The sequence below is a fragment of the Dromiciops gliroides genome, chromosome 1, assembly GCF_019393635.1.
Source record: "Dromiciops gliroides isolate mDroGli1 chromosome 1, mDroGli1.pri, whole genome shotgun sequence".
Taxonomy (NCBI): domain Eukaryota; kingdom Metazoa; phylum Chordata; class Mammalia; order Microbiotheria; family Microbiotheriidae; genus Dromiciops; species Dromiciops gliroides.
This window is the reverse complement of record NC_057861.1, coordinates 708,009,793-708,034,847: the sequence shown is the minus strand read 5'-3', so window position 1 is coordinate 708,034,847 and position 25,055 is coordinate 708,009,793. Positions and strand designations below refer to the sequence as shown.

General features: G+C 43.3%; 1 protein-coding gene across 6 annotated transcripts in view; it reads right to left on the bottom strand.

Annotated features, from left to right (window-relative positions):
• The window catches only part of TAMM41 (TAM41 mitochondrial translocator assembly and maintenance homolog), a 32,997-nt gene that overhangs the window by 5,712 nt on the left and 2,230 nt on the right, over window positions 1-25,055 (bottom strand). The window contains exons 3-8 of one of the 6 annotated variants that reach the window (XM_043977888.1): window positions 19,704-19,796; window positions 13,000-13,150; window positions 9,214-9,359; window positions 4,210-4,375; window positions 2,935-2,997; window positions 1,073-1,078 (exon numbers count right to left, since the gene is read on the bottom strand). In XM_043977888.1, coding sequence (XP_043833823.1) covers window positions 1,073-1,078; window positions 2,935-2,997; window positions 4,210-4,375; window positions 9,214-9,359; window positions 13,000-13,150; window positions 19,704-19,796 — 625 coding nt within the window. Of the gene's footprint in view, window positions 1-1,072; window positions 1,079-2,934; window positions 2,998-4,209; window positions 4,376-7,181; window positions 7,278-9,213; window positions 9,360-12,999; window positions 13,151-19,703; window positions 19,797-25,055 lie in introns of those variants that run through there. The other 5 variants (XM_043977882.1, XM_043977883.1, XM_043977884.1 and 2 more) reach the window with 5 other exon arrangements.

The following is a 25,055-nucleotide window of genomic DNA, read 5'->3' as shown; positions in this document are numbered from 1 at the left end:
GTCAGCCAATGATAAAACATCACTTTATAAGGAGCTTTTCATCTTAAGCCAGATGAGGGAGCACACTATAGAGAAGGCAAAGAACTCTGGATGGGAAATGGGGAGTCTTGGGTTTGAGTTCTGGCTGTGTCATGAGTATTGTGACTGTGCAAGCCCCTGATTCACAAAACCTCCGTCTTCATATTCCGTAGCTATGAGAGGATGAAGCTGGGAAAGAACACTGAGCTCAGAGCCCTCCCTTCCCAGTCTCAGGACAGGCCTCTTGGCTGTGGCAGATGGCAGCACAAGCCTGGCTTGATCCAAATAGGTACCTACTCTGTAGCTTAGGCAAGGAGCAGTCAGTGAAGAATGGGAATCAGTAACAGGTGAAGGAAACGACTACTTGTGTTGGAGATGTGTGTGACCTCTTACCAGCGGGGAGGGACCCATCCTCCCAAAGCACACGTCTGTCTAATCATGTTACCTCCCTATTAACTAACTTTAGTGGCTTCCTATTTATATGAAACAGAAAACCTCTTATTTGCCTTCTAAACCCCTTTCCACCTGGTTCCCTCCTCCCTTTCTGGTCTGCTTCTCTCCACATATTCTGCCATCCAGTGACGCTGACCATTCAGCTATTCCTTGCTTAAGACTCCCTCACCTGATTCCAGGCTGGACTTGGGTAGACACTGGCTGTCTCCCATGACTGGGGTTTTCTCCCTCTTCATCTCCATCTCTCAGCTTCCTTCAACGCTTACTAAAATCCCACCTTCTATAAGAAGCCTTTGCCTTTCCCCTTCTAATGCTAGTGCCCCTTCCCTCTGCTGATTATTTCTGACTGATTCCATATATGTCTTGTGAGCTCCTTGAGAGCAGGAACAAGGTCCACCCCCCCACCCCTTCTTTGTATCCTTTTTGCTTAGGACAGTGCTCGGCATAGATTAGGCACTTAACAAATGCTTATTAACTTCCCATCCTCTAACCAGTTGATCGTACATTTCCTGGGGCCCTGGCATGCCCCTTGCTTTAGAGACCAATACTTTGGAAAGCCATGGAGAACCTGTAGTATGCGGGCCAGACCTTCAAACATCACCTCTCACTGTTTGATTCCTCAAATAAGCAGATTAGAGATGTGGGATGCTGCAATTTCTCAAAAATGACCTCCACTGGGAGGTGCTGGGGAGTGAGTGAGCCTTACTCACATCAGAATTGGCTCAAAGAAGGAATAACATACACATAACATTGGGTATAGTAATCTATCTTACCCTACAGGAAAGTAGGAGGGGAAGGGGATAAGGGGGGGTGGGGGATAGAAGGGAAGGCAGACTGGGGGAGGGGGCAGTCAGAAGCAAAACATTTTTGAGGAGGGATATGGTGAAAGAAGATAGAAAATAGAGTAAATGTCATGGGGAGGGAATAAGATGGAGAATAATACAGTTAGCAATAGTAACTGTAAAAAAATTGAAGCAAGTTTGTTTGACAGGCCTCATTTCTCAGACAAATAGAGAACTGAATCAAATTTGGTCAAATAAGAGCCATTTTCCAACTGATAGATGATCAAAAGATATGAAGTTTTCAAATGAAATAATCAAAGCTACCCATAGCTATATGGAAAAAAAATGCTCTAAGTCACTATTGATTGGAGAGATGCAGGTCAAAACAATTCTGGGGTACTACCTCATACCTACCAGATTGGATAATAGGATAGCAGAGGAAAATGACAAATGTTGTGGGGGATATGGGGAAGATGAGACATTAATGCACTAAATTTTTTTTTTTGGGGGGGGCAGGGCAATGAGGGTTAAGTGACTTGCCCAGGGTCACACAACTAGTAAGTATCAAGTGTTTGAGGACAGATTTGAACTCGGGTACTCCTAAATCCAGGGCCAGTGCTTTATCTACTGTGCCACCTAGCTGCCCATTAATGCACTCTTTTTTTTTTTTAGGTGAGGCGATTGGGATTAAGTGACTTGCCCAAGGTCACACAGCTAGTGTCATATGTCTGAGGCCGGATTTGAACTCAGGTCCTCCAGACTCCAGGGCTGGTGCTCTATCCACTGCACCACCTAGCTGCCCCCCACCTCCCACCCCCATTAATGCACTCTTGGTGAAGTTGTAAGCTGATTCAAACATTCTGTAGAGCAGTTTGGAACTATGGCCAGAGCTATAAAACCATGCATGCTCTTTGACCTAGTAATGCCACTACTAGGTCAGTATCCAAAAAAAGATAAAAAACAAAAAGTTGAATTCGAAATTGAGGAGATGCCCATCAATTGGGGAAAGGCTGAGCCAATTATGGGATGAGCTTATGATGGAACACTAACTGTGCCATAAGAAGTGATGAGCAGGATGCTCTCAGAGAAACCTGGAGAGACTTAGATGAGCTGATGCAAAGGGAAATGTGCTGCATACAAAGTGCTGGCAATAGTGTAAGATGATCAGCTGTGAATGACTTAGCTAATTTTAACAATATAATGATCCAAGACAATTCTGAAGGACTTATGAAAAATGCAATCCATCTCCAGAGAAAGAACTGATGGTATCTAAATATAAATTGAAGCATAATTTTTTTTAGTTCCTTTTTCTTAAGTTTTTTTGGTCTGTTTTCTTTCACAACCTAATGTGGAAATGTTTTGCATGACTACATATGTACAACTTATATTCTTAAGGGGGGGTGTGGGGAGGGAGGAAGGAAGAGAATTTGGAAGACAAAGTTTTAAAAATCGACGTTAAAAATTGTTTTTATATGTAATTTGTGAAAAATAAAATTCTAAATTAAAAAAATGACCTCCATCTCTGGGTCCTCCCCAATGTGCCAACTGGTGCAAGGCATGACCAAGGAGGCATTTAACAAAGGTTTCAGAGATGAGTAACAATCAGAATTTGACCGATGGCAGTGCCGTCCCTGAAATCAAGGGCTACGGCAGACATGTGATTTCTGAAGTTCTTTCTTACCAGCCGTTAGGATTCCTTTGGTGCTCTGCATTACGCTAGAAGGTCTCACAATTCCTGAAAGTCCTGGGCCCAGAAAGAATATCAAACACAGGTGTTAGTCATATGAAAAGCCTTAAAGACTAAATTGAAGATAGTGTGCTTTGTCATGGGCCCAATAAAATTCACAAAAGCAATTTCTGTTTCAATGTCACATAGATTTTACATCTGTTAAAGGCTCCTTATTCAATTATCTTTATCAAATATGTGTTAAATGCTTTAAGTCCTGGAAAGCAACAAAAACTCCATTAACAGCCCAGTCCTGAATGTCGACCAGTATTTTTAGCCTTTCTCTGACTTGAGTAGATAACAACTATTAAATTACAAATTGGGTCACGAAAAGAGACAAAACCTCATAAAAAACCCCATTTGTCCAGGAACTTTTAATAATGCTTCAAAAGATATGAATTCTGAATTGGCCACTGATCTGGGTATATATGCTCTGGTAATCTGGAAGTGTTTACTGAGGTAACATTCATATATGTTACAACTTATATGAGATAATGTATCTCAATAAATAAATGACAATACAAACATTGATTGAAAATGTGGCATCTTCAGTTTCCTGTTTCTTTCCTGGATTACCTTATGAAATGAAATTAACAGCCTGAGAAGGAAACATGTTTCTAATGCTTTATTTTACATTGAATATTAGTCTCATAAGCTAATATGAGGCATTATTCATAGCTTATGAAATATTTTCAAGGCTGTAGGAAGGCCTGGGTGCAAACCTGCCTTTGATACTTACTAGCTATGCCACCTGGGTAATCACTTAACCTCTCTGTTTCAATTTCCTCATTTGAAAAACGGGAATAATAGCCCCCACCTCAGTGTTGTGGTAAGGCTCAAACGAGATAATATTTGTAAATGCTTTGTAAGCCTTGAAGTGCTTTAGATATTATTATTAGTTTCCATTTGTTAGCCCAGATTACTGCTCCTAGAACACCTTAGTATAGTTTTTATTTTTAATAGTCAATCACAAGAATTCATAAGAGGATATCTCCCTCTAGCTCTTTGAAGAAGTTGGGGACTGAGTGTGGGATATTACACACCCTTCCAAAAAGGGGTGGGAGGAAAAAACATACATTTGGAAGAATAACCTCCAATTATTGGTGCTTTTTCTTAAAGATCGTATCTAAAGGATACTTTCCCTTTTAGATGACCAAGTAAAAATAAGATCCATAATCTGTTTTCTTTTCCAGGGCGAACATTTCCTTGATGACAAATTAAAAAACCTACCTTGCCGTACCACGTTCCCACAATCAGGATCATGAGCCACTTGTAATAAAGTTTCTTCTACATCTCTGTTTTTCCCTGGAGGGTCCATAAGATAACTTATTTCTTGCTGCAGGGTTTTTGGCAAAGTCATTAGCTGAGTGAACTGGGCATCTGGGCTTTTATCTATCTGAGTTAACAATAACAATAATTGTGATAATGAAAAAATTGGTCAGGGAAGCGTTCTGAAGACAATCAACCAAAGCTATAGAAGCGGCTCTGTTACACAAGCACCCACCCTCATAAGACTAAGCAGGCTCGGGGCGGCTAGGTGGCACAGTGGATAGATCACCGGCCCTGGAGTCAGGAGTACCTGAGTTCAAATCTGGCCTCAGACACTTAACACTTACTAGCTGTGTGACCTTGGGCAAGTCACTTAACCCCAATTGCCTCACCAAAAAACAAAAACAACAACAACAACAAAGACTAAGCAGGCTCTCCCACTCTTTTCCTGGGCTGAGTGCAGAGATGTAGAGAATTATGTGACCCTTCAATACAGGCGCTTTTCCATATTGTTTCATATCTACAGAAAAAAAAAAAAACCTCCCTTTCAAAGGCCAGTTTTTGTTTTGTTCTTTAGGTTTAAGGTTAAGACAACTGACATCATGGTTTACTAAGCATCTGACACTTGGAACTGATTATTACTTTCTTAAATACTGTATTTCAGGTGGAGTGGAACCAAGATTGTAAATTAGGGGGAGCCACCCAGCTATAGTCTCCCAATATTCCCCTCCAAACAACTGTAACATAACACCTCAAATCAAATTTTGCAGTGGCAGAGCCCACAAAAAGTTGGAGTGAGATACTTTTCTAATCTAAGAAAACTAGAGGCAGGCAGGAGAAGTCTGTAACTTTGGGGTAGAGGTCTGTCTGGAGCCCATACAGTGGGGGACAGTAGCAGCAGCTTGGGTGCTCTTGGCCCAGAGTCGATGAGGGGGTATGACAACTGCTCAGAGAGATTCAGGGAACCTTTTGCTAGCACTGGACACTCTACTATCCATACATGCGTCTGGGTCACAGAGGAGCACTGGTCACAAGAGAGCAGGGGCCCTGGGTCACAGTTCCAAAGCAAAGAGGAGTGCTAGTGTGTGCAGCTGCAGGTGAACAGGGTCGGCCCTTCCTTGGTAAAGAGCAGAGTGTAGACCAGGAACACAGAGACTACACCTCTCAGCTTTCACAAAACTTGCTAGATTATTTGTTTGTCCTTCGTTCTCGAAGAGAACTACGATGCCTCAAATCCAAAATCACTAGATGTAAGGCTTCTGTTGAGACCACGGATTCCTAGAGCATGTGGACAGTGCCTAACTTATTGCCAGAACACCACAGCAAAAAGGAATAACTCTGTCATATAAATAGTAGGTGTTTAGTATTTGTTGAATGAATAAATAAAACTGCATTTCTGAAGAGAGATATGACTTCAAAGATATAAGGTCAATAGTTATATTCTAATTTTTAAAATGATTTGTTCTTCCTGAATTTTTTATTTAAGTGATTAAACCAGAGTAACAGATATCATCAGAGAAACATTTGCCCAGAAAGATGGGTCAATCATACAGTAAAATGAGTGACAACTGCTGGGTAGCCCATGTACACCAATGATAGCTTACACTGTCAAGAAAAATTGAGCAAGGCCTCCATCAAACATAATGGGTGGAATCCCATGGCAAACTTATGGAAGGACATGGAGAGGAGGGGCAGGCCGAAGCTGCATTCTTCACTCATGACAGAGCTTTATCTGAGGGCTAATAACTGTTTCTTGTCCACATATAGAACAGAACCAAATCACCAATTTAGTAAAGAAAATATAACATGCTGGGTAAAGGACAAACAAAGCCTAGGTGAAAACTTTCAGTTTTATGCCTTTGTTGAAAATCAACACAGCTCTCTTTACGTATAATAGTGAAAAATTAGTGAAAATTAGTGAAAAATTAGGAACAATCTATGTGTCTCATGATTGTGGAATGATTAAATTAATCATGGCATATTGATAGAGTAGAGTACAATTGTGTTGCAAAAAAGGGGTAAACAGACTACAAAGAGCTATGGAAAAACCTCTACAAAAAGATTTAGCACAACCCCACCAGACACATTAACACCACAAAAGCAAAAGACCATGGCAAGTACATAGAAGGATTCTTTAAGAGGAAATAGAGGGGCAGCTAGGTGGTGTAGTGGATAGAGCACCGGCCTTGGATTCATGAGGACCTGAGTTCAAATCCAGCCTCAGACACATAACACTTACTAGTTATGTGACCCTGGGCAAGTCACTTAATCCCAATTGCCTCACGAAAAAAAATTAATAAATAAAATAAAAGAGGAAATAGAATATATGTATTGTTATTATTATTACTTTGTCAAAATTTTATAATACATTATAAAACTATACATTATAGTTTTAAAATCAAAATATAAATAATTTGAATTTTAGGGTCTTATTTGAAGATTTATTTCATATTTGGTTTAATGATTCTTCAATACAGAGAATGTTGTTATAATTTAAAAATATTATGACTGATTAAAATCATCTTAAATGAACCACATTTACAATGTATCCTATTAAATCCTGCTTAAATAAGTTTAAATCTGAACCATACAAAGGACAAAAATCTAAGCACTGAAAAATGCTTATTTGCTTTATCCCATTCACTGTCCTTGGTAGAAAATAATCTAACAATTTTGAGGCGGTGAGCTGGCCAAGCCTTGGTCTCTGCTTGGTAAAATCAATTAATTCTCCCTCTGGGCTGTAGTTTTGCCAACTGCAAAGTGAAGGGCTTGGATTAGAGGTGCTTACAAGTGCATAGTAACACCCCTTCCCATCACTGGCCTATGTGAACAAACCCCCGAGAGGAATCCTTGCAGAACCAACATCATGGCTACTTAATGTTTCACTACTCGAGGGACCTGGGATTTCATGGGGCTGGGCTCTCCCTCCATACCTTAGCAGATGGTCTTCAAGGGAAGCTGTGGCCAAAAAAGTCACCACCCTCCAGCCCTCCAGGTGACGAGCCTCTCTGAGCTAAGCTAGGCTGGCCCTAGGACAAGAGACATACAGTCTATATCAGGCCTTTGCACTCTGGCAGGTCTGGCCAGGGCCCTGTGCTTGGTGGGCAGAGCCTCCAAGAACCCAGTCACCTACACATCACAATGAGACAGGAGGATGGTTACATAATAACTTATTCTCACAAAATCATGGGCCTGTTGCAGATCAGGGTTGGCAAGGGGCTTACAATTATTTGTTAGATGAGCAGGTGAAGGCCCAGAGAGAGTAAATGATTTGTCTAAAGTCACATGACAAGTTCGGAGAAGAGTTGGGATTAGTGTCCACACTGCCAGACCCCCCGTCCGCACGTGCTTTTCCCTCTGCAGGGCCCAGTCCTCAGGGATATTAGCATGAAAACAGTTTTACTTGACAGAAGTGAGTACAGAGATTCAGGAAGCAGGATGGTTGGCCCACGGAGCCCAAGGGGTTAGCTCTTTACTTGGGCCTAATGTATCAATTCTCTTCAGGAATCTTTCTTTTAGTAAGTCTGTGATCTCATTGGCGTGGATAGTAACTCCTCTAACAGAACATATGTATGGCAACCTAGTCGCATCTTTTCATCTTGAAACAAAGAATTGACAGAAAGTAACTAATACACTCTTTTCTTTTGAAGAAGACAATGCATTATAGTTCATCTAACAACAATGTTTAGAGATCATCACATTTTGCTTTAAAGAGTTTAGAGTTTTGTTTGTAAATGTTTTTGTAACTTAGAAGCCTGGAATTATTTTTTAAAAATCTGGTGGCATAACACACTTCACATCCTGATCATTAGCAGCAAACCCAAATTAGAGATAATAGCTAACCTTTAGATAGCACTTTAAAGTTTGCAAAGCAATTCACAAATATCTCATTTTGTCCTCACAACAACCCTGTAAGGCAGGCACTATTATCTGGGATTCTAGATTCAAAAACTATTTGTAGTTACTAATTTCATTGTTACAGCCTTGGTTACTAATACTTTAGTTATCTTGACTATTCAAATTCTCCAAGTTTAACTCAATTATCCATGAACTGCATGGCCACAATAACATCTGTGAATATAAATGGATACTGCTTAATTTGTATGTACTGTGCTGAGGAAGACTGACCAACAAATAAATGTGGGCCAGTTGTTAATGGACATATTTAAAGACTGATTCTCAATCAGCAGAAACCAACTTTTCGGCCAAGTGATCAATTTCAACCAGTTTCCACGGGTTCCCTATGCTGCCTGAATGGACGGACACATTAAATACAGCTGACACAGAGAGCAAAGCAGAACTGTTATATATGCTCATCTGGCATTACAACTTCTGCCTTCAAAGAACCCTTCTGTTCATGTAAGAATTGTCTGAGAAATGCCAGTTGAGGCTGATTCCAAATGCAATGAAGGCTGGTTCTTTACAACATCCCTGAGAGATGAAAATAAATCTTTGAACACCTCTACTGACAGGGAGTTCACTAGCTACCAATCAGTCCATTCTTTTTCTTTAAAAAATCCATTTAATGATCATATTACAAACTATAACAGTGCCAGGAGTACTCACACCAATGAGATCACAGATCCATTTGAAGTTTGCTGTCAAATAATGAAAAATGCTATCCACTTCCTGAGAGAGAACCGATGAATCGAGTGGAGACTTTCCTCACTTACTTTATGTTTCTTACCCCTCCCTCCATTTTTTTTCCAAAATGGATAATATGGAGATATGTTTTGCATGACATCACGTTTTATGGGTATCATACAGCTTGCCTTCTCCAGCCCTGCCAAGTCCTATCAAACTGGAAAGACACATCACCAGGCTGGGTCAAGGTGATACGTTTTCAGGCCCCAGTAAATGCTGAAGGCCATCAAAGAAAGGCTTTGATCTGCACAAATGAAGGACACTCAGACTGATACAATGTCAGTCTTAAAGAACTGAAACACAAGGATATAGACACATTACCTCTAGTCGGCCTTGAGTTTGTTTGTATAGCACTTGGGGGTTTTTTAGTAGGATTTTACTATATAGCTCACGAAAGTGAGGTATGTTGGGCTTCACAATGTTCACCACCTTCCCTTTCTCCTCTCCCATCAGCATCCGAAAGTCACCTAGTCATAATAAAAGGAAAAAACCCTTGATGAGAACCCACAAACTCCAAATCAAGCCTACAGCACATAAATGGGTGTACGATAGCTTGGGGTTCCTTTTCAGGTCTGTCTTGAGGCTTCTCTGGCTGAAAGAATGGTCACTGTACAAGGAGGAAGAAGACTTGATGGGAAAGGGAAGAATGGTACAGTGAATGACTGAGCCCCCTTCCCCAGACTGCCCATCTGGCAATACTGAATTCTAAGGGCTCTTCCTGTTCTTTCCCCTTCAGTTTGCCAAACAAAACCACAAGGAAAAGAAAAGAGCCCAGACTTCACAGGACATGTGTGTGTGTGTGTGTGTTTTTAAAACAACATTTAAAACCAAAATAACTAATGCTCCAGGAAGAGTGAATGACGGCAGAAATAGGAAGACATTCTGCATTAAAGGAGTTGGGATCACTTTCTCTGCAGGGCAAAAAAGCTTAGACATGTGTGGCTCAGCTCCCAACAAATGTCACTAAGACAGCATGGTTTTATTATTGGTCTTCTCTGAACCAAATAAATGAAGGAACCTACAGGCAGCGTTGACCATCAGTGAACATAAGAAGCAGTTTTTCATTTATAGAGACCCACAGCCGGGCAAAGGTGGCAGCATCATAGAAATACTGAAAATTGGTATTCATGCTACTATTAACTCTGCACTATTCATACTAGGAAACCCCCAAATACAAGATGTTGGGCAATCTAAAACCCAATCATGTTGGACTCAGGATGCACCCAGATATCCTCTTAGCAGCATCCATATGTTTATGGTCAGAGATGTTCACGTTTAGCTTACCTTGTGGCCAGTAACGGCTGCCTGGGCACTGTCACGACAGGTAATTAACGAGCGGCTAGTTTTTCTGAGCTTGTTCTTTTTTTATTCCAATAATACTGTATCTCTAGTACCCAACAGTCACAACACGAGCTAGAGCGGCAAACTAGTTCTCACCTGGACAAAGCCAATCTAAGCCAGGCTTTCTAGCAAAGTTTGAAGCATTATCCCTACTGCTCTAGAGAAAATACAAAATGTGGGGGAAGGAAATGGCCGATGCAAATATCAACATGATCTTGAGTTGGCTTTTCTTTCCCTTTTTCAGAGTTACACAGAGTGGGTCAAAAGTCATGTTTCGATAACTTTTTGAAAATTATTTTTTCTTTATTTTTCACCATTTACGAGAGTTGACTTTTCACACATGACATAAGTTCATTTCCTATATGTACTGTGTATGATGCTATGGTATTGAAAATTACAAACAAAAAATAAAGGAGTTATTAAATATTGAAATCCCTTCATGCCTTTTGGCCTGCCCTGTATGGGAATGCAAAAAACTGAAAGCTTTTTGTGGGGAAAGGCTTTCAATTTGTCAGTTCTAGAGGGAATGAATTCCCTGCTGACTTACTGAGTCCATTTGGCAAAGCACTCTTCTATCACACCTTGAGCATTCCTAAAAATGACGAATTGACAAGTAACCTCTGGGGAAGAAAAAGGGCTCCCTGTAGGAACTTAGCAAAGGCTCAGCTTTGCCAAATGAGACAAATTTACTACAAAACAACCTTTAAAACTTCTGAAATGTTCAATTCAAAATATGTCAATTAGCTGCAACATCTGAAGTGTCAAATGGGATGATGAGACAGAAGGAGGCGGCACAGAGGGGACGAGTGCTGGCTTTGGTCAAGAGACCCTGTTGCCTGGGCCAATCAGCTTTAACTGTGTGCACACCAGGAAGTGTCCTCTGACAGGCTCCATTGCTCCTCAGTCCCTGTTCACTGAGCAGGGAGCTTCCTTAACTTTTGTCTCATTCCTAGAAAAAGGCTCAGAATCTTCCAGCAGAGTAAATCTGCTCTCTAATCTGACACAAGAGAGCCATTCCACGGGGACCTTAAGGCTCCACACAATAGCAGCAACCATCTCAGTCCTGGTAAGATTCATCTGGCCATCTAATTTCACCCAGGTTTCTGTTTTTAATGCTCTATCAATGTCACTGTGCCCTAAGATAGATTTTTTTTTTTAGCTTAGAAAAGTATAAAAGCAGAAGTTTCATAAAACATTAGTCCTCCTGGATTCGAGGAGATGCCAGAAGCAACAGAAAACATGAAATTGTAGTTCATCACCTTGCGCCACAGGAATTCAGATTGGGCTTTTGGAAACTGAGGAAGGAAAACCCGAGAGGTAGACCCTGGCCTGGCAGCAAATAGGCACTTAGGATGCATCCATTATATACTGGGGACTTGAGCTAGCTGTGGTGGGGCACGTCAAAGACAGAGACCACCCAGGACATCTGTGCTCAAGGACAGAGCTTGGAATCTGGCTGGAGAGACCACACGGGAGTGTGGCATTTAGAGCTGACAGGGCCCTTGGACATCATCAAGTTCAGTCACCTCATTTTATTGATGAGGGATGTGAAGCAGTGAACAACACCTCTAATTGTCAATGAGTCAGTGTAATTGGGAGCTAAACTGTGTGTGTGTGTGTGGGGGGGGGGTGCACATTACATGTGCTTAGGGAGGAATGAAGAGAAATGGGCTATAATGGAAGCTGAGGCCATCTGGAAGCTTCTTTTAGGAGGAGGAGCTCGATTGGCCCTTAAAGGCTGTCTAGGAGAGTAGGAGGAAGGGAAAGAGGTTCTTATAAGCATAGAGGGCCCCAGGATTTGGAGCGAGGAGGGATGTATGTTATCTATCATTCAGGGTCCAAACCTCAGAGAAAGGAAGTCCTCCCACCCCTCACTCCTTCAAAATCTTTAATGGCTCCCTACTGCCTTTGGGATGAAACAGAAATCTCTCTCTAGCTTGGCAGGGAAGGTTCTCCTCCAAGCCAGATCCCACCCACTTCTCCACTCTTACTTTGTTCCCCCTCTTTGTTTACCCTCTTTTCCAATTAAACAGCCTGCTAGTGGTTGCCTCCTACCTTCCTGCTTGTGCACCCAGAATTCACTTCCTTTTCAGCTCTACCTCACAGGATCCCTAACCTCTTTCCAAGCCAAGTTCAGGCCTCACTTCCTCTATGAGGCGGTGCCTTGTATATATTTAGTTAAGCCCAGGTCTCCTGACTCCAAAGAGAATGATCTCCCCACGGCACCATGCTGTCCAGAGGGGAAGGGAAAAGAGCAGATGTTGACTTATACAGCTCTTACTATGTGTCAGGCATTGCACTAAGCACCTGACAAAGGATAAAAGGATCATTCGATCCTCACAGCTATTATTATCATCCCCATAGCACAGTTAAGGACACTGAGGCAGAAGTTAAAGGATTTGTCTCAGGTCACACATCTTAGTATCTGAGGCTGGATTTACACTTAGCTCTCTCTGCCTCCAGGCCCACTGCTCTGTACGCTGACTCATCTGGTGGCCTCCAAAGCAAGGATGAAGGTGTAACAAGCAGGATGATTAAGGGACAGTAATAAAACACAAGAACCAAGGGGCTGTTTTCAGGAGTGATGGGAAATAAGGCTGGAAAAGGTCACTGATAGCGTCTAGGCCCCAAATGAAATGCTAAAGAGCAGGAGGCTGGGGAAGGAGGCTGAGCTGGATGCAAATGCTCCACCAATCACCAAGTCGAGGCCTCATCTGCTTTCCTGGCAGTGTGCGCACACACTCCTACACACACACACTCACTCACCCGAGTAGGAGAGTCCGGCAATCTGCACAAAGAGGTCTTCCTCAGAGAAGCTTTCTGGGAGCATAAGAAAAGCTGCTGTGACAGCACTTTCCAGGTTGGATTCGAGAGCGGCCCGGAGCTTGGTGTTCTCCCTCAAGAACAGGATTCTTACCTGAGGGAAGAGAAGGGCAGAAAGCCTGTAGACTTGGGTCTGAGCCTCCCCTTTTGTTTCTTTCCTCCCTATACTCTGCCTTTCCTGCCTGGCCCCTGTCACTGGCTGTACCTCTACACCAACTAGATCAAGAGCAAAAGGAAGTACAGACAATTAGGGCAATTGTGAAAGTAATGTGAAGAATTTATTACATATTTTATAAAAAGCAAGGAGTGTGGGACAACTAGGTGGCACAGTGAGTAGAGCACAGGCTCTCAAGTGGGAGGACCTGAATTCAAATCCAGCCTCAGACACTTGACGACTTGTGTGACCCTGGACAAGTCACTTAACCCTAATATTCTCAAAAATGACGCCCCCCCCCCTCCCCAAGCAAGCAGTATGTAATGGAGATACAGGGAATCCTCTTTTTATGTTCAGCTATGTGCATGGGAATGATCCCTCAAGTTACATCCTCACAAAAGGCAGTGTGATCCTGCTCTTTTCAGTTCCTAATGACCTCTTAGTTGCCAAATCCAATGGCCTTTTCTCAATCCTCCTCCTCTTTGACCTCTCTCTCTACAGCCCTTTACTGTGTTGACCACTCTTCCCTCCTTGATACTCTCCTCTCTCTAGGTTTTCAGGACACCCTCTCTCCTGCTTCTCCTCCCTCTTATCTTCTTTGTTGGATCCTCCTCCAGATCACGCCCTCTGACTATAGGTCAGTTTTTGTCCTGAGCCTCTGCTCTTTTCCCTCTGTACTACTTCCCTTGGTGATCTCATCGGCTCCTGTGGATTGAATGACCATCTCTATGCTGACAATTACCAGATCTACCTTTCCTGTCCCATCTCTCTGCTGGCCTATGATCTAGCATCTCCAACTACTTTCTAGACATCTCAAACTGGATGTCCAACATCTTATGCTGAACTCATTCTCTTTCCCCCAAACCCTCTCTCTCTCCTTCCTTCCTTATTGCCACAAAGGGCAACACCATCCTCCTAGTCCCTCAGGCTCATACCCCAGGAGTCATCCTGGATTCCTTACCATGTCTCACCCCCAAATCTAATGTGTTGCCAAGGCCTGTCAATTTCACCTTTGCAACGTCTCTCAAATAAACCCCCTTCTCTCCCCTGACACTGCCCCCACCTTTATGCAGGCCCTCATCACCTTATACCTGGATTACTGCAATAGCAGCTGGTGGGTCTGCCTGCCTCAAGTCTCTACTCACTCCAATTCATCCTCCATTCAGCTACCAAAGTGATTTCCCTAAAATGTATGCTACCTTCTCACTCAATAAACTCCAGTGGTTCCTCACTGCCTGCAGGTACAAATACAAAATGCTCTGTTTGGCACTGAAAGCATTTATACCCTAGCCTCCACCCACCTCTCCCTTCTTCTTACACTTTAATCCACAACATGTAACTGATCCTCTGTCTGCCTCAGTTTCCTCATAGACTGAAACAAAGATAATAAGAGCACCTACATCCTCAAGTTTGAAGATAATGCTTTGTAAAGTGCTTTATAGCCCTTAAAGCGCCGGACAGTAGGAAAGCTAGTGATTATGGTGGTGGTGGTGATTACTGTCCTATTACCTCATCCCTTCCTTGTGCCTTTCATGGAATGATTTCAAGCTTTGGGGACCTGTGATTTCACTGACACAGGTGCTCCCTTCAGGAAGCCAATCACAACTCCCCTCAATATCTTAGTAAAGAGTGTGTAGGAGTTAGCATGCTTGATGCTTTCGATTTCTATTTTTACCTTCTGCTTCTAGAGTATCAGGGCAATTTTCCCTGACAATCTCTTGGAAGATGATGTCTAAGCTCTTTTTTTGATCATGGTTTTCAGGTAGCCCAATAATTTTCAAATCATCTCTCCTGGATCTATTTTCCAGGTCAGCAGTTTTTCCAAGAAGATAGTTCACATTGCCCTCTATTTTTTTATTCATTTGGATTTGCTTTATTGTGTCTTGGTTTCTCATAAAGTCACTAGCTTCCATTTGTTCAATCCTAATTCTTAGGTAGTTATTTTCTTCAGAGAGCTTTTCCATTTGGCTTTTCAAGCTGCTGACTTTTTTCTCATGACTTTCCTGCACCACTCTCATTTTTCCTCTACCTCTCTTACTTTATTTTCAAAGTCCTTTTTGAGTGCTTCTATGGCTTGAGACCAATTCATTTTTCTTGGAGGCTTGGGATGTAGGAGCCCTGACATTTCTATCCTCTTCTGAGGGTGCACCTTGATCTTCCTTGATACCAAAGAAACTTTCTATGGTCTGCACCTTTTTCTGTCTGTTCATCTTGCTAGCCTATTTCTTGACTTTTGACTGCTTCTTAAAGTGGGGCACTGCTTCCTTGATGCACTGTCCCAAGCTTCAGGGGATCCAAGGTGACATGGTTCCTTCTTAAAGTGGGGCACTGCCTCCCACATGCATTATCCCAAGCTTCAGGGGGTTCCAGGTGGTAAGATTTAAGGAGAGGCATGTTCTCAGCTCACCTGGACCATGTTCTGGTCTGTAAGTAACTACAGGCTGCTTGTAGGAGTTAGTATGTTTGAAAAAAATTCAACTCAGCATGAGGAATGACCTTCCAATGATGAACTTTTCAGAACCTTAACTAGACTGAGCCTTTGACACAAGATATAGTTCACTGCCAGGCTCAAACTCGAAGCTTTCTCAGATTGGTGGGGCCTGCCAGAACTTGTGTTTTCCTGGCAAAAATTCTGTCACTTCCAGGCCACAATGAGACAATCTTAATAGATACTTGTGCAATTACAAGGATTTAAAAACAACCATTTAACAAATAGCAAAACCAAGTCACAGACTCAAAGTACGATTTACTTAAGGGCATATGAATCATTTGGAAAAATCAGGATAACACCCAGTGTTTCCAAATCAGGCTCAGGTTCACAGAGTTAGAGCTGGAAGGTTCCTTGGAGGGCGATTCTAACACCTTTATGGATGAGCCCCCGCACCCACAGAGTGATGGGGAGGCTTGCCCCAAGCCACACAGCTTGTGAGTAGTAGAATGGTACTAGGACTCAGCCCCCGATTTGTAATCCTGTCATTTCCCACTACATCAGGCTGCCTTTCTTAGTTTCTCTTTTGCCTGGTTCCTCCACATCGATGACACTGAGATATTTAGCTGTTAACATCAGATAAACAACACAAAGCAGTCCTTTTGGGGAGAGGGTTGCTTGGTTTTTTAGTTGATGTTCAACAATACATTAGTTTGTTCTCTAAGTTCTTTCTTTCAAATGAGGGGTCGTCACAAATAAGTTTTTTTTAGGTTATGGTTGTGAAAAACAAAGCGTCTGTACTTGAGCCAAATTTGGATGACTCTGCCATTGTGTCGCTCTGGTTCTTCAATGTTAGGTGAAATGGGAACTTGGCTTCCTAACCCTGCTGTGTGGTGCCAGTGACCTCTTGAGGCGCTGCCCAAGAGGCCTGGGAAAAAGCCGAGTTCTCCTACTTGTGAATAGCTGTTTGTACCTCACTAGAGATGGCCTGACCTGAACTGCCGGGCTAACATTAGCCCTAGGGCCATGAAGAAAATCTTTGAGAGAGGGTGGGACGACTATACTTGGAGCTATTTAAAAAAGAGTGAACTAATAGGGAGATGGGTGTGCATGTCTGAACACAGGAAAAGGGAAAATTGACACACAGTTTCCTCTTCAACCTCCTTACATGAAGAACTCAACTCAAACAGCAACAATGTTATAGCCACGGAGACCACTAAGGCCTGAGCCCTGTGTTCGAATCCTTAACCACTAAGAAAATAGTTCTATTGCTCAGGACTTTTCCATTTAGACCATGAACAAAACTGTTCAAGATTCTAGAAGGATGAAAGCTTTACTAAGGGAGAATTTTCTAACTAGATGAATCTCATTTCATAGATGAGGAAGACTGAGGAAGAGAGAGAGAAAATAACTTGGGTCAAGGTCCCATTGCTGGGTGGGTGGCAGAACCTGGACCCAGGAACCTTGGTCTCTTCACTCCCCCCCCTCCCCCCCCCCCCCCCCGCCTTACATTCTTGGAGACCATCCAAATGAGGAAAATCATGAAAGCCACACATTATCAGGTAAAAGAAAAAAAAAATAACTTGTTAGATATACAGTTGAATGAATGACTTTAACTAGGCTGAATATTTTTTGGGGTGGTGGGTGGTGAGGGCAATTGGGGTTAAGTGACTTGCCCAGGGTCACACAGCTAGTAAGTGTCAACTGTCTGAGGCCGGATTTGAACTCAGGTCCTCCTGACTTCAGGGCTGGTGCTCTATCCACTGAGCCATCTAGTTGCCCCTGGGCTGGAACCTTAAAAGGAAATGTCCCTTTATATCTCTGGATCTTAAGAGTGATAATTAGACTAGCGGATCTCTAAAGTCTTCTTGGAGCTCAAAATTTTTGATTCTATGAAATATATAGCAGTTAAAAAAGTGAGTAAAACACTTTTTATTATGACAATGATTTCAGCATAAGTAATATGTCAAAAAAAGTTACTTGGGAAAAAAATTTCCCATTATAGAAAAAAAAATAAACACCCCAAACTTAAAAAACGGACAAATTAAGCAATGATTCTTCACATTGGGGACTGATTTACAGATTCAGCATTCTTTTGAACATTTAAATGTGTTTGTTTGTGTTTTTTTTCTTGTCAAAAAGGACAGAAGGCAGAGAAATTTCAGGCTAGTATAAGGAACCTTGCCAAAGGAAGACCAAGCAAAACCAAAAATAAACCACATCTGAAATTAGAGTCAAAGGGCAACATGTGTTTTAAACAACAAAATTCAATTTAAACCTTGCTCTTCCAAAACACTGGATTTTGTTCAACCAGTTACCTCCAGGCACACCTTTTTATCCTTTATATTTTCAAAGCTACCAAGCCTCCTATCTATTCAACAAACTCTAAGTCAAGAATCTCTTGGAGACAGCAAAATCATTTTAGCCAAAACAACTGAATCCAATCTCCGTCCTCTCCAAGACACAAAATTGCAAGTAAGCCTGCTTTTGGAGCCTTTTCACCATCAACCATGCCCCCTGGAAAGTCTTGGTTCCACTTACAAGGGATCAATCATTTTTGGCTGGAGGTGGCCGGTCAGCTTGAGCCCTATTTGCTGCCACCTAGGGGCAGGACTCACATATTCAGTGACTCATAGACATTTTTCCCAGCTCCTGGGGATTGCTCACTATCATTTGCTTTGTAAAGAGATAAATTCAATTCTAATGACTGAGGAATGCTCACCCTTACACTTCGTCTTTATTAACAGAAGCTAGCTGCCCCTACTTATCTGACACATACAATAAAATAATAAATCCAAAGAGCTTGTAACAGGAAGATGTCTATTACTGGTCAGTCTTCCACAATAGATGGAAACTGAGCTTAGCTGTGGAGTCAGATATGCAGTTACAGGTTGAATCTGCAGGAGATGTTGTCAACACTCAGATCCCTTCTTGCACGGATCCTCTGTTCTGACTGGAGAGAAGAACAGGCCAGACTGGATCATGGGAGATACCCAGGGAAGCACACAAGATACCAAATGAGTTCATGATTGCCTCTCTGGGGCACCACATCACAAAGGGAGACAGGAGGGGAAAACCCAGGTCACTCACTACAGCTGAACTGCAGTAAATTTTCTCAAAGCCTTCCCCACCCTCCCACATGCTGGGAGTCTCCCAAAGAACGGGCCAGCGAGGCAAAGTTACTTCTGCTCTATGCAGTTGTGAGGCCGCCTGCGATATCGACTTCTCCTACAGCCCCGGATGCTCCTCTCCACCATGTGGCCACTCTTTTCATTTAATCCTCTCGGTGCTTTACAAGTTACTGAACCTAAATGAGAGAAGACTTCATGGATACAAATACTAAGTTACTGTGGCAAACTGGCTGATTTCCCCTAGACACAGGTGTGACGTTTCCCTGGAAAACATTGGGCAGACATGGGAGTGCAGTGGCATCATGAAGACTTTCCCGACTTGGAATACATTCTGTCCCTCACACTTCCACAATCTCTTATGTTCTCTCCTTTGCCCCTAACACACCCTGCAATTTGTATCATATTTCTTTACCTGCCATAACAATTCTTGTCACTCTCCCCTACATCCTCCCATCCCCTCCCCTCCCCTCCCCTCCCCTCCCCTCCCATCCCATCCCAACAAGTAGTTACCAAGGGCCTACTATGTCTTGGCCAGCGCTAGGTACTGAGGCTATGAAGACAAAAACAAAATGATCCCAGGAGGGGGATGCAACAGCAGGTTCTCTGGCAAATAAATTCTGGGGGGAGGGGTGGGGTAGAGGGGAGGTGTTGAAGAGTCTTTGGGTAGAAGTAGGTATGTAAACCCTGAGGACAGGGAGTCTTCTCTATTCCCATCTCCAGAAATTATCAGTGTCCAGCATAGTTGATGCTTAATAAACATTCTGTGAATTGGTTGTTGAATTGATTACAAAGCCCACCTTTCTCAACAAATAAACAGAGAGCAGTGTGTTCAGAATGTAATGACAAAGCTAGGTGGGCCACCTGGAGCCCTGGACCTCATTTCTAAGTTTTGGAATCATTGGCATTTTCAGGAGAAAGCAGCTTAGTCACTCACCGGCTTTTGTAGGCGTCCAGCAACATATAAGGTATTCCAATTTAGCAGATCTTTAATTAGGGTTTCAGTGCTAATAACCCCATATTTGATGAGCTGTGGGAGAAAAAAGAGCAACACATACCGTTAGCTTATTTAAAGACAAAATGCACCAGTCGAATCCATGTTAGCTTCCTGGAACCCTCAAAGTGTCTCTTCAAGACAGAAGGGTATGGCAGTGAAATGACCAGCCCCAGGAAGCCCTTTTGGGTGACCTTGTCCAACCTCAGTTGAGTCACTTTTCAGAGTGGTGGGCAAGGAAGCCCGAGGAGATTCCTAACATCACAGAGCTGGACCTAGGCCCTAGGCCTCTTAGCTTAGGCCAGTTCACCACACTACAGATAGTCATTTTCACCACATTAAAACTTTCACTGACATTCTGCAGCATCCCTGGATTTTCAAATACTTTTCTAATTAATAAAATTTCCCCTTTATCAGTGCTAAAAACATTTGCCAATTATGGCCAACCTCATTTCGATGATAACGAGGGTAAAGCCTTGGCTATAAATCCTTCCTAGTTTATATAATCCTATCTGTAGCTACAAATACTTACAGGCTGTCTTGTACTCATCTACTCTCACACCCAAAAGCATTCTGCTTGGGCTTCATAAGTACAAAAAGCAGCTACAAACCTCTGATGGGGAAGTCTATCTCCTTTGGCCCATAATTATATATACTCAGAATAGAAGCTGGATGTGTTTATTGGGGCGTGTAAAATTATTTGAAAAGGTTTTCAAATGAAAGATAAGCTTAGGGTAATGTGAACTGTGAAAACAAACTGGCATCCTGTGCAGGAACATTTTGAAAACAAATCATCACACGTACCAGCTGTGTGACCCCGGGCAAGTCACTTAACCCTCACTGCTCCACCAAAAAAAAATCATTAACAAAATAGAAATAAGCTGTGATTAGCCCTTCTTCCCAAATGTTGGTTTCCCTTTTTTGTTGTAGGCAGAAACCACCTCCCAAGGCTACTACATGGTAAGTGCCTCACATACTTCAAAGCTGGTATCAATAAGTGATTATTGTAAATGCCTAATGTGAATGTGAAATTACAGGTGCTAGTTTGTGAAGATCTAGACATGTATTAATGAAAGTTGTACAATGGAAGGGGTGGGGACAAAAGCCAGTGAAAGTATGCTTGAGTAAAGAATGCCTGGGAAGAGAGTGAAAGGAGGTAAAAGAACAGTGAGTTGGGAGGTGAACAAAGGAGAGGCAGGTGGGGAGAGATGTCTTTGAAAGGAGGAAGCAGGAGAACCCTAACTGAGAGAGGATTTTATTTCCTGTGACTGGGTGACTAAACAGGGGTAGTGGAGAGACTAAATAGCGAAAGGCTCTAGTCTAGCATGGAGGTAGAAATACAGAAGTCACAGACAGAAATGAGACTTCTTGTGTAGGTCGTGAGCTTCCTCTTACACTCATTTACAAAGGAGACAGGTGATACACTGGTATTCTTATGTTCTCAATGACTAGTTGACTGGGGTACTGCAGGTGGGCTTGGGGCTGGGGAGGCTGAAAAGCAAGATGACATTCTGAAAAACTCCATCTAAAGATGGGACCTTCCTTAACCCGTTGGGTGGTGAAGTAAATAAGACCAGAATGTCCAGCATGAGAAGCAGCCAGCTTAAGGGCGCTGTTGGTGCTTTGTCCCAAAGCGCTCAGGGAACATCCCTTTTGTCAGTGTGAAAGTCCAAGCTCAGAGATCACAGTGTGATCTAACAATAATCCAGGGAGCTCACATTTACGTGGCTCCCACTGTTTACATGGTGCTTTCTTTTGAACAAATTTGTGAGGCATGTTAAATAAGGGAGCCTAAGGGGCAGCTAGGTAGTGCAGTGGATAAAGCACCAGCCCTGGATTCAGGAGGACCTGAGTTCAAAGCCGGCCTCAGACACTTGACACTTACTAGCTGTGTGACCCTGGGCAAGTCACTTAACCCCCATTGCCCTGCCAAAAAAAAAATGCTATATAAATAAGGGAGCCTATTTTACACAAGAGGAGACCAGGGTTGGGGAGTTAAATGTTATCTGCCCATAGTTACATACATGTATGTTAATCATAAAACTATGGACATACACACACTTCTATTATAAAACTGTATTTTCATTAATTCACATATGTGAAAACTAGAAAAACAGGATTCAGTAGAGAGCATTTGGTTCTACAGCTGGCTTTTCAAGACCATCTCCATTCTCTATCAGAGGAAAAAGAAATCATTTCTACTGAGATTATAGTTATGGGCAGAGCTAGACACAGACACTGTGATGTAATGGTGAGAGGGAGTCTCAAAGCCAGGAAAACTCAGAGTTCCAGTTGTGTCTTTGACACATACTGGCCATGAAACCCTGTCACTTAAGCTCTGGGAAGAAAAGGGGCCAACTTGCTTCGGTAGAGGAAGTTTCCTCACACAGACACTTGCAGGCCAACAAAATCACCGGTTCTTTACCTATTCTGGCACACACAAGTGTGTGCGCGCGCACACACATCGCACAGCTCTTACAGTGTAGGATTTAGAGCTGAATGGAACCTTAGATCCTTCTACTCCTGGCATTCTTCACCTGGGGTCCGCAAACTACATTTGAACACAATTGTTTTCCTTTGTAATCCCATGTATTTAAAAATATGACGCTGCGAGGGTCCATAACACAAAAAAGCCGGACAATATTTAATCTAATCAAAACCCCTCCCATTACAGATGAGGAAAATGAGGCCCAGGCACGACTGGCTTCAGGTCACACAGGGCTTTTGTCAAGAAAGCACACAATTTAGGGAATGAAGGAATTCTCTCAAAGGTCAGCAGGACCCAGGGGGCCCCAGGGAGGTGAGTGGTAAGGAGCTTCAGTGCAGGCCACGGCCCCCTTGCCTGCCGAACCTCTGGTCAATATCAAGCAATGGTGGGAGAAGCCGTCTGTAGACACTGGGCAGCACAAGAGTGATGGGGGTTACCAGCTCTGCTGAGAGCTGGAGACAAGTACGGAGCAGAGCCAATGCATTCTGCAAGGATTTAAGGGGCTCTCAGGCTGCAGGCACTCACTTGTGGATCCAGCATTGTTATCTACTCTGACTCAGTGGCTTCTGCTGGGCTCCTGCAATGGGCCACTGGAAATAGAAACCAGCAATAGTTAGACATAGCTTAGGCCTGTTATGTGGTGGGGCTGAAATGCCAGCCAAATGTCCTAATGACTTAGGACGAAGGGGGTGGCCACGAGGGGCGTAAGAGGTCACTGAGATTAACCCTCTCATTTGACAATGGAGGGAGCTAAAGCCCAAGAGCAACAGAAGAGTTGAAAGTTGAGCCAACTCCCACACCCGTCCACTCCACTCTGGGGTTTCCAGAGTAGTCTTAGTCTTCTCCTAACTTGCACGTGACCTCTCCACTTGGAAGGTGCCAAATTCCTCCTTCAGATCACAGGCTTAGAGCTGGAAGGGCCCCTGGAGCCTGTCAAGTTCAGTCTTTCCACCTTCTCCAATGGAGAGCCCCGTGATGTGGCTACTGGGCACGTCTCTGCTGTTAACTAGCTACAGAACCTTGGGCGAGCCCTTTAGAGCAGCAATGTTCTCATCTGTCAAACAAGGGCACGGGATGAAATTAGCCCCGAGATGCCTCCCAGCTCCTAAGGTGGCTAAAAGGAGGACTTCTGGAGTCACTTCTGATGGCACATTCCAAGAACACCAGATCCCAAGGAAATGTCTTCACATGGAAATGACTTTCAGAATGTTGCTCACCTTGAATGTGACCTATGAACTACTTCTCAGACAGACAGTAAACCTTCGGTCACCAGGGACAACTCTGCTTTCTGCCCTCTCACTTCTACCAAACCACTGATCTTTTGGGGCGAGGATCCCTGCCTTCAAAGGGGGGCTCAAGGCAGCAGAGAGAATGCACAAAGACCTGGATTTGGCCACAGAAGCCCTGGCCTCCAGTCCGAGTTCGGACACTTAGCCGTGCAGCAACTGGGCAAAAATGATTTAACCTTTCTCAGACTTAGTTCTCTCCTGTGTAAAGTGGAGACGATACTTCAACAATTTGCTTCATAGAGGTAAGAGAGAAGAACTTTGTGCTCAGGAAGTCCCCCCCAACACCCATAAAAAGGAGGTATAAAACCTCAGAAGGCAACAGGTGGCTCAGTACGGGCTCTTTTCTTATTCCTGCTCACCTTATATCCCTGTTGCCAGAAGGACCCCTCAGAGCTCCAGCCTCCCTGCCTGAGGCCTGGCTCCTGTAGACCAGGCCCTCTGGCTGAGCTCTTGATCCACAATACCTGGCCTATGGCTCCTGCCTTAACCTCCCAACCTTAAGACTTCTTAGTCCCAGGTGGCAGCTAAGTGGCGCAGTGAATAAAGCACCGGCCCTGGATTTAGGAGGACCTGAGTTCAAATCCAGCCTCAGACACTTGACACTAGCTGTGTGACCCTGGGCAAGTCACTTAACCCTCACTGCCTTACCACCCCCCCACCCCACAAAAAAGACTTCTTAGTCCTTGATGTGTATTCTATATGAATAGTGCAATTTAGTGCAGAATGCCAGGTCCGAAGGAGCCGTGACTTGACTTGTAGCCAAAACTAACTCCCCCTCTCTTTGCTGTCTCCCCCATTAGAATGTGGGCTTGAGGGGAATGACTGTCTTACTTTTCTATTAACATCTCCAGTGCTTTGTACATAATGAACTTTTTTTTTTTTTTGCGGGGCAATGGGGGTTAAGTGACTTGCCCAGGGTCACACAGCCAGTAAGTGCCAAGTATCTGAGGCCAGATTTGGACTAAGGTATTCCTGAATCCAGGGCCAGTGCTTTATCCACTGCGCCACCTAGCCGCCCCCCATGATGAACATTTAAAACATGATTTTTCTTTTTTCTTTTTAATTTTTTGTGGGGCAATGAAGGTTAAGTGACTTGCCCAAGGTCACACAGCTAGTAAGTGTCAAGTGTCTGAGGCTGGATTTGAACTCAGGTCCTCCTGAATCCAGGGCCACTGCTTTATCCACTACGCCTCCTAACTGCCCCTAAAACATGATTTTTCACTCATTCTTTCATCCATCCCTTTGTATCCTGCTTCGAACACTACCTTGTGACTCTGCACTTCATTTTCCTCATCTGTAAAATGGGGATATTTGTAGCACCCATCTCACAGGGTTATTGTGAAGCTCAAATGAAATAAAGTTCAAAGTGTTTTGAAAATCTTAAAGCACCATATCGATGTCAGCTATTCCTGATAAGACATTATGCTGTCCCTTTGACCCCAGGATCCTGTGCTCCCTGAGTTCTTGTCTGTCTGGCACGGCTGAGTGCCAACTTCAAGGTTTAGATGGGCCCTGGCT